The sequence below is a fragment of the Molothrus aeneus genome, chromosome 5, assembly GCF_037042795.1.
Source record: "Molothrus aeneus isolate 106 chromosome 5, BPBGC_Maene_1.0, whole genome shotgun sequence".
Taxonomy (NCBI): Eukaryota; Metazoa; Chordata; class Aves; order Passeriformes; family Icteridae; genus Molothrus; species Molothrus aeneus.
Window position 1 is genome coordinate 30,519,523 of NC_089650.1, and position 14,169 is coordinate 30,533,691.

General features: G+C 35.9%; 1 protein-coding gene across 6 annotated transcripts in view; it reads left to right on the top strand.

The window, feature by feature from the left end:
- PPFIA2 (PTPRF interacting protein alpha 2) overlaps window positions 1-14,169 on the top strand; it is a 287,766-nt gene that overhangs the window by 258,238 nt on the left and 15,359 nt on the right. For all 6 annotated transcript variants that reach the window (XM_066549725.1, XM_066549727.1, XM_066549726.1 and 3 more), the window contains 2 exons: window positions 9,450-9,531; window positions 13,215-13,415. In XM_066549725.1, the coding sequence (XP_066405822.1) occupies window positions 9,450-9,531; window positions 13,215-13,415 (283 nt within the window). The remainder of the gene's footprint in view (window positions 1-9,449; window positions 9,532-13,214; window positions 13,416-14,169) is intronic.

Sequence of the window (14,169 nt, forward strand, 5' to 3'; positions counted from 1 at the left end):
TCACCCCCAGTCTTTTATTTTCTGAATCTTCCGGAAAATTCAAGTTTTGCATTTAATTTCATTCCTTCCTACCTTATCTATGAAACACTCAGATATGTTGTTAGTAGTTTTTAGCCTGATCTTTAGTTTTTCCTCCCTGTCTAGCAAAATGTGTTTGTTTTCCCATTCTGGTGAAAGAAGGGGAGGTGTTCAGTGTTCTGATATGCAGCTTAGGATTGTCTGCTGTGTGCAGTGTGGTTTTCTCTTGGCTGGATCAGTGTCTAGTCTTGGAGACACATAAAGATGAAATTTATTTTTAAACTTAATTCCTTTAGTAAATATTTTAACTAGAACAGTTTCAAATCTTTAGTCAGTCAAAGCTTTTGCAGTATTAAAAATGTGTCTTGTTCTTACATTAATACTTGGAGGCTTTTTAGCATTACAAATGTAAAGATAAATGGGTATTTATTTTGCAGAGGATTATTAAAACTTATTTAGATTATTATGATCATGGAAAAGATGATACAACATATTTTTTGTGTATCTAACTCATATTTTAAAAACATTTTATTTTTTAATGGTACTTTTTTAAAAAAATAGTACTTTTTATCCTTTGCCAAGTTTTTAAAATTCTCTTCCTCATAAAAGATAAGAATATTTGTATCAGAAAATTGCAACTTTTTAATCAAACATAAACCCCCAAGGCTCTAGTCCCTATCTTATCTACATGTATAAGTCTATCCATTGCAATTTGGAACTTCTGGATAAATATAAGCTTATACCCTGGTGCATACAGCTGGCTTTCTAAACATGTCTTTCCAGCAGATATAAGTATCCTATCAGATTAACTATAGAATTAGGATTTAAAGGAAGAATGGGTAAAACACAACAGAGTAAAAATATTCTACACAACTTTTATATTCATATATGTCTAAGGAAAATGTAATAAAATGGTGATAAATTTGTTGTCTTATGACAAAGTAAAATCCCAAACCATAAAAGTACCCAAAAGGTAAAACCTAGAATTAAAAGTCCATTTTTCCCTGCCGTATTTTATTATTCTCCAACAAGATGCTCAGGAAGTGACAAGCCCCTTGATGACCTACTCCTATCTGCTCTTGTCATGGCCTTCAGGTCCCATAAATTGTCCCCAAGTGACTGCAAACTGCCAGCTCATTAAAACTACAAGAAAATTACTTGCATTCCAATCAATCCCCCTGTTTCTCTCTACACACAGCCAAAGGAGTACTCAGTGGAAAATGTAAGAAACAGCAGTTCTGCTTCAATATACTGCAGAAGGCTCAAAATTAAAAGCTTTTTCAGCAAAGGTGATCACATCAGTCTTTGCAATTAGCTCAGCAGAAAATGAGAATGAATCATGAATGCATATTCAATTCTCATGCTACTTTCATCAGATTTGGTCATTTTTTTAATAGCTCCCTAGTACTTTACTTATATTACATGCCTTTGTTGTCCTTCCCTTCCTTCATCTTCCTGTCTTAAACTTCTTGCGTATCAATTTGTCATTTGTTTCCATCTACTTTTCTGTGTTGCACTTTCTCTGCTCTCTCCCAGCTGTTTTGCTGATCTTGCACACATGAAAGCAAAATTGAAGTCCTCAAAAACAATGCCCTTCTGAACTGCCTGAAATGTCTGCAACCTCTTCTTAGTTAAACACAGAAAAGGTTTTTCATCTCACATTTATTATAACTATATCTACCAAGCATTTCTAGATCTCTGTAAATAACTTGTCAATAGAAATGTAATATTTTGTGGTGTCTGGGTTTCATTCAGGCCTATAATTTTCTTTTTTACGATGGCAACTAATGGATGATGTAGAATGTTTATTATGAGCAATGACTGCAGCAATCCTACTTTCTCCTCCATATACTGTATCTATTATATTGGCAATAATAGGTTACCTAGAGGGCAAATCATTCATACCAGTGTTGCTACTGATATGGTGTTAGACTGACTGCTGAAATTAAAACGTACCTCATTCACATTAAATATAAAATTTTATAACCAAGTCTAGGTCATTTTTGATTACTTTGATATATTTTGCTAAAATATTGTTAAAGTGCACATAGAAAAGTAAACCTTGGTATGTAGCCCACTCAATTTTACTGTGTGTCGGTGGTAATTTGGTTAAATCCACAGGTTTGGGATTTTCAAGATTTTTAGGGTTACACAAATTACCCTTATGAAATTATTCAAATCTGAGCAAAAAGCTTTGATTTGAAAACCTACTCCACATTTGCTGTGTTTACAGATCTTTGGCATGAATATGTATGGTTGATGGAAGATGTACTGTGCTGAGTGGTTCCTAATAAACAGCCGCCATGAGTTTAATGAAAGTCTGTCTCATTTTGACAATTTAATCTGCTCCTCACAAGAGCACTTAAGTTTTCTAAAGCATTGAAAGATCAGTTACAAAGATTTCTGTAGTTATAATGGTGATATTATTTTATCTATCATACTATTTATTTTTTTTATGGACTACTATATGTTCATTAACATTTATGTGCTTTTTTTTTTCCATTCATCTCTCTTCATCTCATGAAAAGCATATCTGGGTAAGTTAAAATGCCATGGTTGCTGAACATAATAATCTTCAGCACCATGTTTATTTTCTATGTTTTATTCCTACTTTTTTTTGTTTTTCCGTGAATCTTATGTAACAAATCTATTCAGAAAACTGAAACTGAATCCATGCAAAAAAAATGAAAGCTTTCAAAGTACTCAGAATAACTGAAAACCTTGAAATTGTACACAAATTTAGGTCAGGACTTGCTCCTGAAGTGTTTGACAGAATGAGTTAACTACTTGGAGATAATTTCTGTCTTTTTTTTTTTTTTTAAATAAACATGTTTTGGGAGGTCTAAAGTCCAGAATCACAAAGACATTTGAGAGTTAAAGTTAGTGGAAAAATTATGGGTTTAACAAATGCTGATAAGGCATGAATTCTGTTTAATTGAATCACAAAAGTCTCACAGAGTACACAAAATTTTTTTCTGTTTGAACACTCATGTTGTTTCAAAGCAAACATATATGCAAAAACATTTTATTTGTGCATATAATTTTACTGTTTTCTCTTTCACCAATTCATTTTCTTCTTTGTTTTTGTTTTAGCAATTAACCTGATATCAAGTTTAAAATCTTCATCTCTTCTTTGATCTATTGTAGAAATATTATTTCTTCTTGAATAAGAATTTGCAGACTTAAGGAGGAAATTTCAGTAGGTGAAAGGGTACAAAACTTAATTTTGAACAAGGGTTACCACATTGATTTATAATATGTGATTATGAAATTGCCTTATAAAAACAGATTTGATAACATTTGATCAGCCTGGGACCACTGAGGGTCTCTGATGTAGTACAATACACACAAGATTGAAAGAATGTGTATTATGCAAGTCTGCTTATTTCACAGTTTTATTTGGTTTTTAATAATTGCCCTCTGAAGATCTATTTGTCAGGGTTTGTCTTATCCATTCCTGAATGTGCTTCACTTACCCTAATAAATATCTTCAGAAAAAAAGAATGCTGCCCTTCAGTTTGCGTACAGCTTAAATGTATTCCTAACATGGAATATCCACAGCACTATTATTCTCTAATCTGGAAGTCTGTGGAAATTATACTTCCTTATTTTATAGATTTAAAAACATTCTGTTTATTACTTCCATCTTGATTTCCGTATTTCAGTCATTTTTTTCTGAAAACTCCTTAAAGTTGAATGTAGAACATTTTGTAAAATATTGGAGATTGAATTTTGTCCATTGTTTCCAATCTGACCTGATATTTGATATCAGAAAGGAGAACAAGGGTTTCCAATAATTTAAAATCCAGATCACTTGAGTGTCAAAGTTCAAACAGGATCTGGCATAGTTTTTAATTAGTGCAGTCTTTAAGTCAGTTGGATCCTTTCAGATTAAATTAAATCTGCATTGTGTGGCAATAAGAACTCTTGAGTCTCTCCCCAACCTCCCACTCCACTTCCTACTTTAAATCCATTTATAGTCTTGCAGAAAGTACATATGTAGAAAATGTATCTTGAAAATGTTTCTATAGAAAATGTTTCTATATATAGAAAATGTAACTTGATATTTTTATTAGATATTATTAACTTATAGAAATTCAACTTTTATTTTTTCATGCAATGTCCTGAGTTACAGGATTCTGGCATGACTTAAATAGTTGGCAAATGACAATAGAAAGGATAAAATCTAATTCCAGTTTAATTCATTAGAAATCCTGTCTCCTGTTTTTTTCAGATTTGAATGTATGTTAGATTTCAAGCGGCAGATGTGTTTAATCTTACCTTGAAATCATAAGATTACTCAGATAAATGCAAGATATTTGGTCTGTCTTTTCTGTCTGGTTCTCTTCTAGAAATCTATCATATGCAGTACTTTGTCATAAATGAAACATTTTAATATTGGTGATAACAATAACCATAATAATGTCAGTTCATAGTCAGAGGACCTGCTAGGTAAAAACCTCAATCTGTTTTGTGTTTGAGAAAATGTCTGTGACTAAAGGCCATTTCACAATTAAATTACCCATTAGCCAAATTTTTAAATCAATTCTGCTTGTGTTTTACAAACATGATCTGGCTCTTGACTTCACTGTGACTCCTTGTCAATTTATTCCACATTTATGATTATGTTTTAATTAAGAGACATTATATATTTTATGCAGTATAATATCCCTGAGGTCTTTTCATATGAACGCTATTAGATATCAGAGTAAATCCTATTACTTGCAGAAATATGGAGATCTGTGTTGAAGTATTGTTTACATTTCATCAAGACAATGTCTGGGTGTCATGTATTGCACAGAGTGTTTGCTTTATGTGTGTTAGAAATCCTGAGCTGTCTTTGCTTGTTTGCTTCATGGGGGGCAGCCTTGTGTCCATGAAGAAAATTGAATGCCACTGAATGACACACTTTAAGTCAAGATAGCATTAACATCCTACACAAGTTCTATTTAAAGATTATTAATGTTTTTAATAAAGTTCATTGGGCTTTATGCAATGAATTGATGACAGCTGCTGATACAGAGCTAGAATTTCCTTGGTACGAGAGAATACATATGAAGTAGATTTGCAGGATAGTAACATAATTTCATTCACTTTTTCTGCCTTCCTATTGCTTCCATGTACTTCTCCTGTCCAAGGGATTATTGAAGCATTCAGAAGTCAGTCCCCTGCTATGAGACAGTTCTGCTCTCAGGTTTTTAGGTTGATCTGGGCAGTTTGTTGTACCTGGCTCGTGGATGAGTGGTGCTGAGGCAAATGGCCCAGTGTTAACAGTGTCCTTAGCAAGTTATTTTGGGGAGGATTAAACATCAGAAGTCAGTGCTAGGAAAGCAACTTTGCTTCTCCAACACACAGCTTCTTAACACAAGTTGACATTATATGACTTTTCTTTACTGTCTTTGATAAAAATGTGAAAACAGCCCACTTTACGTGGTGCTCTCTAAAGCACCCAAAGTATTTCTCAATGTTGGATTGATGTTAAACAGTTGATGTTCATGGAATTTCCAAACTTTACAAAACCAGGCTCAGAGTAATGATATATTTTAAATAGCATATTCCAGTTACTCCCATAATATCTCCAGGAAGAAGATTTTGTTCTTTAGCAGTAATAATGTTATATTTTAAAATATGGCTTTAATTTGGAATTCATTACAGTGGAAGTAAGTGGTTTAAACCCCTATCTGCAAAATAATGTAATTTCTAGTAATGCCTAATTAATGTCAATTTTTCCTTGTTTTCATATGCTACCAAAAACCTAAGCAAGCATGGAAATAATTGCATCTTAATCCCCTTCCTCCTCGCCAATACAACATGGACACATTGTAACATGGAGTACTCTTCTGACAATGTCTGAGGAGGGGAAAATCCCTAGTTCGCCTGCGAAGAACCTTCTAAGTTGGATTGTCTGTATAATGCTTTTCATGTTCTCCCAAACGCTGTATTTGTAATGAAGGGAAGAGGGAGTGATATGCTCTAGGGCATTTGTCCCTTCTTCCTCCTGTCATCAGTTGTATGTGTTTGCAAGGAAAATTGAACTGCAGTTACCAATATTTTGCTTTGGGGTTCTTCTGTTTTCAGGAAGCCAGTGACTATCCCATAAGGACAATAGTAGACAACATCTTGTCCATTCTAAAATATTGTTTTCTATTCCAAAACAGGCAGGTCACTGGATTCATTTTTCAGGTGATTTGCGCAATTGGTAAAAACAATGCATATTTTTTCCTACATGATACTTTTAACTTAATGAAAGAGTGGATTTTTTTTCTATAGTGCTGGTTCATATGACCAAAAAAAAAAACCCCAGACACAACATTCATTAGGCTTTTCACTGACTGCAAACTTAAGAATGTATCTCTTAGTTGAAAAATAGAAATTCTGAGTTTAGGTTTGGCTCATAAAGGTTCAGGTTTGAAGGCTTGAAGGTTCAGGTTTCACAGATCTCCTAGTTTGTATTAAGAAGTAGTCAAAAACTAATGTTCCAAAAGTAAATTATAATTTCCATTAACTTTAATATTGCAGTGCTGTTTATAAGAATCATCTGAGGAAGAAATCATAAGTTTTTAAGCATTAAATTCTTTTTAAGGCAAGAAAATGTTATAAAAGTCCTTTTACTATCCTTCTGCATCGATGAGGGAGGCACAACCCTTATGATGGCTATAATTCATATGCATGTCTGAGTACAGGATTTTTATCTTTATGCTAAAAGTATTTTCAATTCAGAGCAATTTCCTTCTACATGCAAAGACCATTTGGATTACGTTTATCAAACTAAAGGCTTTGGCTGTAGCACATATATATATGTATATATATATATATATACCCACATATATTTATGGCATCTCATTTCTGGCCTGTCCCCATTTTCTTGAGCTGAAATCAGTAATCACAGCTCTATTTTCCTTTTGCTCTGTGAGCCAGACTGCCTCTGAAGTAACAGAAGTGCTTTCCCACTCTGGGAGAATGTATTGGTTTGAGAATCACTGGAATGACTGTAAGCCTCCACACCGAGCCTCAGGCTGGTACAGATGTTGCAAAGTCACAGAAGACTCCCTAGAAATATGTGCTTTGTAATTCCAGTATAAAGGAACTGAGTTTTTCATGGAAGTGAGACCTTGAAATGCCAATGCCTCTTCTTCAGGCATCTCAGTTCCTGAAGCCACGCAGAGGTTTAACACCAAATTCAAGAGGCCCAGACTTCCTTCCCACCTCCTTGTAGTCCAGGTGCTGCTGCTTTCTTGCTTGGAGCAGGAGACCAACACAAGCAAGGAAGGCCAGTGACCCTCAAAGGCATGATCTCATTTTCTACTTAACATGTTAACCAGCCCTGCTCTTTCAGCTGGGATGATTGAAGAGAATAGCTCAGATCAAAGAAACTCTGGGATCAGGTTCCTCCAGGGATGGACTCCCAGCTGCAGAAGGGGCTGCTCCCCAGGCTTGGGCTGGTTGTAGGGAAGGAACACATTGTACAGGGTTTTGTGCAGCCCATGCTCTGCCATGGGACACCAAAAGGGGCATTCCTGAAAGCTTGTGTCTCCCTAAGGATGGCCATGCCAGCTCTCAGAGCTAGTAGCAGCAGGAGACCTGCAGTCCTGTTGTAGCATCTGTGGGAGGGACAGCACCACTGTACCACCAGCAGAACCAACCCTGAGGAAAGGCTGCAACCTAAATCCACAGGTAGCTGGCATGTGACCAAGTCTGGTCATGCCTTAATTCTGCTCTCCTAAGCAGGCAGGTGAATACCTTTCATAGGCATTTACTACTTATCTCCCTGGGAATATGGCATTCCTGCATCCCCATCAGCTGCTGAAGGTAACAGGGTGTTCGTGGACCCAGAGAACAACTAGTTGTTTTACTGAGGGTTATGCTTTAACAGAAATCAAGGATTGCTCCACAGTGGCTTGGGATATCCCAGTGACAAAGGAAAGGTCTGCTGCAAAGGCTGTGTGGGAGGAGAAGCTGTATCAATTTCAGTAATGCTGTCAAGTATTTGTAATGTTAAGTATTACTACAGCATAAGCTCAGAAAATAAAGCAGCTTGCTTTCCATAAATATTCGGAGCCAGGGATTTAAACCTGTATGCAAAATCTATTATTTGAGTTCTGTTTTCTGCTAAAGCCAAATTCCCTCAGTGTGGCCCCTTGGCGATGCAAAAATCCCCAAAGGACTACTCCTTACAAGTAAGATCACTCCATTGTTTTTATCTGCTGTGATTTTATAGTACATATATTTGAAAGGCTGCTGAGGCAGTGACAAATTGTCAAGGGATAACTGAACCACAAAGGCTGTAGTAATAAAGGAGGACAGAAAAAAATTGAAGTCATAATTCCAAGATTTTCTTGTTATTTGGGAATGTAAGCAAATTTTAATACTACATTAGCATAGTCCCTTGTCTAATTTGTTTTTCACTACAGCTTGTTGCAGAGAGCATTCTTTTGTGGTTTGCTCAGTGGGAGGCAGCTGAAAACATGTTAAATACCAGAAAAAAAGACATTTGAAGGACTGCTTTTTCTACACCATCACCACAGTGGAAATGTCTGGTGAAACAGCTGAATGTTTTTAATATAGAGCATTTTCCTGGTAGTCTAGCTGACTAGTTTATATGTAACTATACCAAATATTTAATACAGCCATATTAAAAGTATCAATTAGGCTTTGAGAATGATGTTTTACATATACACCAGTTTTAGTCCAGAAAAACTGCAGATACAGGAGCTGGATTGGTATTTGATCAACTAAATAGACAGACATCTATATATATATGTAAAATTGAGAAATCACATCAATTCTATAATTATAAAAAATACATCAGTAAACCATACAGAATTATTTTATATATAATAAATAAAAAGATCCAAACATGGAACAACCAAAGATACAATCAACTCTTAAATAGCCAGAGATGGCACATTTAAGGTACAGAATAGCTGTACTGCACAGACCCTAGCAATGTACATAGCTGGTACAGCTGGCTTAGTGTTTCAAACACAGACACCTCTCACATCCAGTTGCATTTCATCCATGCTTAGTTCATGTCTAGAAGTTGCCACTTCTGGGCCTTACTGAGTCATTACGAGATGAGAGATAAGTTAGTCTCAGGAGTCCCTCAGTTTTCTCTTCAGCAATGTCTGTTTTGAATACCCCTTTATTATAGGGTATACCGATTTTTTATTGCTTTGGCTAAAGAAGACACAAAAACCTTGCCTTTTGTACATTAGATGTTTCAAAGGGTGTCAGAAAAAATGAAGAATTGGGAATAGATTGAGAGTACGTTCAACAGGAGAAAGAGCTGTATTGTTAACTGGTGTGTTCTGTGCTTTTTCTATGCCTGTCATTGTGCTTCACTGTTATTACCCTTCACAAAAAGGCAGAGTTGCATCTTTTTGTCCCAACACATAACTGCACATATTTACCATTTCTTGATCCATTTTTAGACATGAACTTCTGGAAGAGGCTCGGAGGAAAGGTTTGCCTTTTGCACAGTGGGATGGACCAACAGTGGTTGCCTGGCTGGAGGTAAGTGTTGTCCATAACTTGAAAATGTGAGTCACATTTGTGGATTGCTTCTGTGTCCTTACAAATCTTAAAAGAGACTGTTACAGCCTCTTCCTCTCCCACTGTGCACTGTGCCATCAGCACTACGTGGGCTTTGACACAGGATGGTGTAAATTAGAGACTAGAGCTGAAAAAAGTAAGACAGATTTACACAGTGGGATAAGGACCAGAAATGTGCTTGAATCCCAAAATTTTTAAATCATTGAATTACTCAGTCTCTAAATGTCTAGGAACTCCACAGATATTTTTTGTAGAATGATTTACTAACTTTAAATAAATGTGAAGGAATTGTAGCTTTCTGCATTTTAAAAACATAATGGGAAAAAAAGAGTTCCACTCACCATTTTCACCTGCAGTGTGGGAGACCCAGGTTGAAATCTCCCTGATATGATAGGCAGTGCCTTCATATCTGAACTCCAATGTGCAGAGAGCTGTCCTTTAGTACTTTGGAGGACTTAAATGAATGGGTTTTGGAAATCAAGAAGAAAAAAACATTCACCAGAGCTGTCATCAATTTTGACAAAGTAATCAATGAATGTTTTAGGTGAAGGAACTACTCAAAAAAAACATACACAGATGCTGAGGGGAGAAGGCTGCAGAAAGTAAGAATGTTCTTATACAAATCCACAGTCACTTTTATTTAGCAAGGCTGAAACACTTCAGTGCAGATACAAACTCTTTGTTGGCTCAAAGAACAAGTCTATTCCTTACTATACCAAGCATCTCTACCTATTCACAACTTTTCTCCTGCCTGCTCTAGCTACCATCCATTGATCATCAGTTAGACTTTGTAAAAGTTTTCCCCTGCAATAGAAAAAAAGAGATCCCTCTCCAAACCTTTAACAGAAATTTGCTAGTGAATAAATGAAAGATGAGAAATGAAAGCAGCTACTGTCCACAAAATTTCAGCTTCACATTGGAATTGCTGAGGGTACCTAATGAAAAATACAAAATGAAAACTGCAGAAAGTCAATGCAAGCATTTGTATATGATCTTTGAAAATAGGATTATATCCTCATTCCCAAAAAATCTCTGTTAATATGGAACAATCCTTTATTTGGCCACTACTTTGCTTTGTCATATGACTTCAGGAGTTCTGTAACCAGATTTATATCAGTCAGAAATATTTAGTATCACAGTAAAGGCTGATTTGCTGGAGACATGCACATACAAAAGTCTGTAATTTCTGCATACCAATACCCTCATATTTCAAGGAGATCTGAAGTTTCAAGCAGTTTTTGACAAGTTAAGCCCTACTTTTTTTTTTTCCCTTGATTCTTTCCTGAAAAATAGGATATGCTTCCCACTGTCTAAGAGAGGAGCTGTAAAGAGAAATCAGGATCTGTGAAGTTCTTGGGGAATATGATGACAGTAGCACAGGAGAGCTCAACAGGAAGTTTATGTCACAGTAGTCAGTTCAGATTGAAAACTGATGACAAAAATATATAAGGATAGGACTAGTGTGTTTATTCTGTGAGCATCAGTACATTTCATACTCTCCAAAAGAAAAATATGTGTCACTTCAACTACAGAATAAAGCAAATATTAAAGGAGAAAAATACTCACAATTTAGAAGTATATTATGAAATTTTCAAACTTCATAGGGCTTTTCAGCCTTAGCATTTATTCTTGTTGTTTTTATGTAGCACAGACATAGTTGAGAAACAATTTAAGAATTTTGTGTTTTCTTAATTCTGGAAAAGTATATTGCTCTCAATATCTGAGTTCTCTGTCTAGAATGATTTCTGACTTCTCTTTTGAGAGACTTTTCATGTAACATCGTTTTCTGCTAGGCAGCTATTTTTTTAAAGAATTTACTTCTTTTGTTAAAGAAATAATTTACCTAATGAGCAGCAGACAGTTTATTTCTGCAGGGTGAATAATTCCCAGTGTTTATGCTTTTCTGCTTTCCAAGTGTATGTGTGAAAAAAAATTAATATTAAAATAAATGAGGTGATGAAATACATTTTAAAGCTATACATGGCTTTTTCATGGCCATTTAAGTGCAGATGGGTATTATCTACATTATTTTTGGTTTTTGTTTTTTGTTTTTTTTCTTTCATGAAACTTTGTATTTTGTAACAGTTTGTTGGAATCAGATCATGTTTTTAGGTTCAGACTAGCACTGGATGGATGGTAGTGTCTAATCCCATCTGTGGGAAGGACTTAAACAATGCAGTCATGTCTCAACCTCTGTGATTCTTCAGGACTCAAAGCCTGCCTGAGCCTTCTGCACTTGACAGTCAAGTCTGTTTTCCCTGTGACATAAAAGTGATCTAACAGCTGTCTTTTATGGAAATATTTCCCAGATAAAGTATAAACCTCTTAAGAACCACACACTTCTTCCCCTGACTGTGTCAAATGAAATGAAAATCCTTTCAATTCATCACTGCTTTCCAGATTTTTTTTGTGAATTTCTTCATTTCCTTGACCTTGTATCCTCTTTTAGTAAGCCTTTATTAAGAGAAAAAACAAAAGACAGCCAATGGAATCAGCTAATTCTGATGGCCTATTTGATATGCACAGAGCTAGGTGCATTTGTTTTCCATTATGTTATCCCTAAAATCTCAGTGATTATGGCATTCCCTGCTTATGTTCTTCTCACAGGCTTTGCTAAGCATAATGTACTTCACACCATGTGTGATATGAAATTACCTCCTTTGGGAAAAAAGAGCTGTAGACACTGACATTCATATTAATGAGGCAGCATAAAATGAGAAAGCTAAGAAAAACAAGAGTAATTCACACTCAGTAGGTCCTTTAACAAGGAAAGAATAAATGGTGAAGAAAGGGGCTGTTCCTGGCCTAGGCTAGTAAGACTAACATAAGGAGAGTAAAAGCATATATCTTCTAAATCCATAGATGATGGAGCTCTGCTCCCATTTCTGCACCTAGTAACCAGTATTCCTAGCTGGGATGTGACACCAGACACTAGTTCCCATATTTACTGTAAAGTCTGTCCCTGATTATTTGAACTCGGCTTGGTTAATTTCTACTCAGAAGATAAAAGCTGAGAAATGTAAGAATGTGCATCTTGGGTACACCATGTTAAAAAAGAGAAAGCCAAATTTTAGTACAAAAGTGAAAAAATTACTTAATTCATCTTAAATGATTTTCTGTACATAATCTTATCAGATAGGCAGTAACATTGACTTGTGCCAGTATTTGGTCATTAAAACCTGGGAAAGGAGTAGCCCAGGGGATGGAGGCAGCTCTAAAAATAATTCAAAGCGTGCCTTGCTTTAAAGTTCTGATTACAGTAAAAGCAAAAAGAATTCACATGAAATCATGGCAATTTCAAAGGTTCTGAAACAATTTTCTTCTGTTAGAGACCATGATATTCATACTTCTTTGTGTGTGTTACCATGCTTATTCAGACTGATAGGTGTCCTGACAAATTAATTGTTTGTTATTGGTCATTAATTAATTGGTTATTAGTGGTCATGACACCAAGTCCGACAGTTTAAGAAGCTTTTGGACAACACTCTTGGCACATGATGTGATCCTTGAGGCTGTTCTGTGCAGAGCCAAGAGTTGGACTTGATTGTGCCAGTGGGTCCCTTCCAGCTGAGGATATTCTATGATTTTAATTTCATTTGAGAGATGAAGCAGTGCTTTGGATGAAATGTCCCTTCTCTTGGCAGCTCTGGCTAGGGATGCCAGCCTGGTACGTCGCTGCCTGCCGTGCCAACGTGAAGAGCGGAGCTATCATGTCTGCTTTGTCCGACACTGAGATTCAGAGAGAAATTGGAATCAGCAATCCCCTCCATCGCCTAAAGCTCCGATTAGCAATCCAGGAGATGGTATCATTGACAAGTCCATCAGCACCTCCAACATCCAGAACAGTGAGTCATGTTCAGCTAACTTTTTCTACCTGCTTCACCCTACAGGTGTCTGCAGAAAAACTTTGTAGTACCAGAGTGGCTCTATGATAACACACACTTTACAATCAGTGAAAACTGTCTAATAAAGACTCAGAACTACCTGTTCATCATTTCCTTGATTGTTGATTGCTGATGTTTTTCTTTTATCAGATATTCTTTTTTTTTTAAGTCATTGTTTTGATTATCCTTGATGTTATCCAAACCGGTATCAAGCATCTTATTTGTAATTTTGCCCTTATTTTTGCCTTTCTCTTTCTTCAAATCATCTTTACCACCCTAATCAGATTGCGTTTCTCTTTTTTGTTTGTTTGTTCTCTATCTTTATTTCTTTTTTTAGGGTGGAGGGGAGGCAGGTGTTGGGAGAGGTCATATAGGAACACAGCTCTTTTGAGTCTTTTTCCCATTCCCTCTTTTTGCACCCTTTCAAATGTTATCTAATACAAATGAGCTGGCTTTAGGTTCTTCAGGCTTTTAAGAGAAGCAGTGATTGGAAGTGTGAGGGGAGCATCTGGAAAGTGGAAGCGGAGCCTGTGCATTCAGTGAGGAAGAGAAAGTGGGGAAGCAAGTAAAGATACACAGAGATACAAGTCTGAAAAGGAAGGGGAATATATCAAAAAGAGCAAGGAAATAGATCAGGGGAGAGTAAGAATGAATGTGCTATATATAAAAAGCAGGAAAAAATAGGCTAAACTGATGAGGACAAAAAGAAATAAGA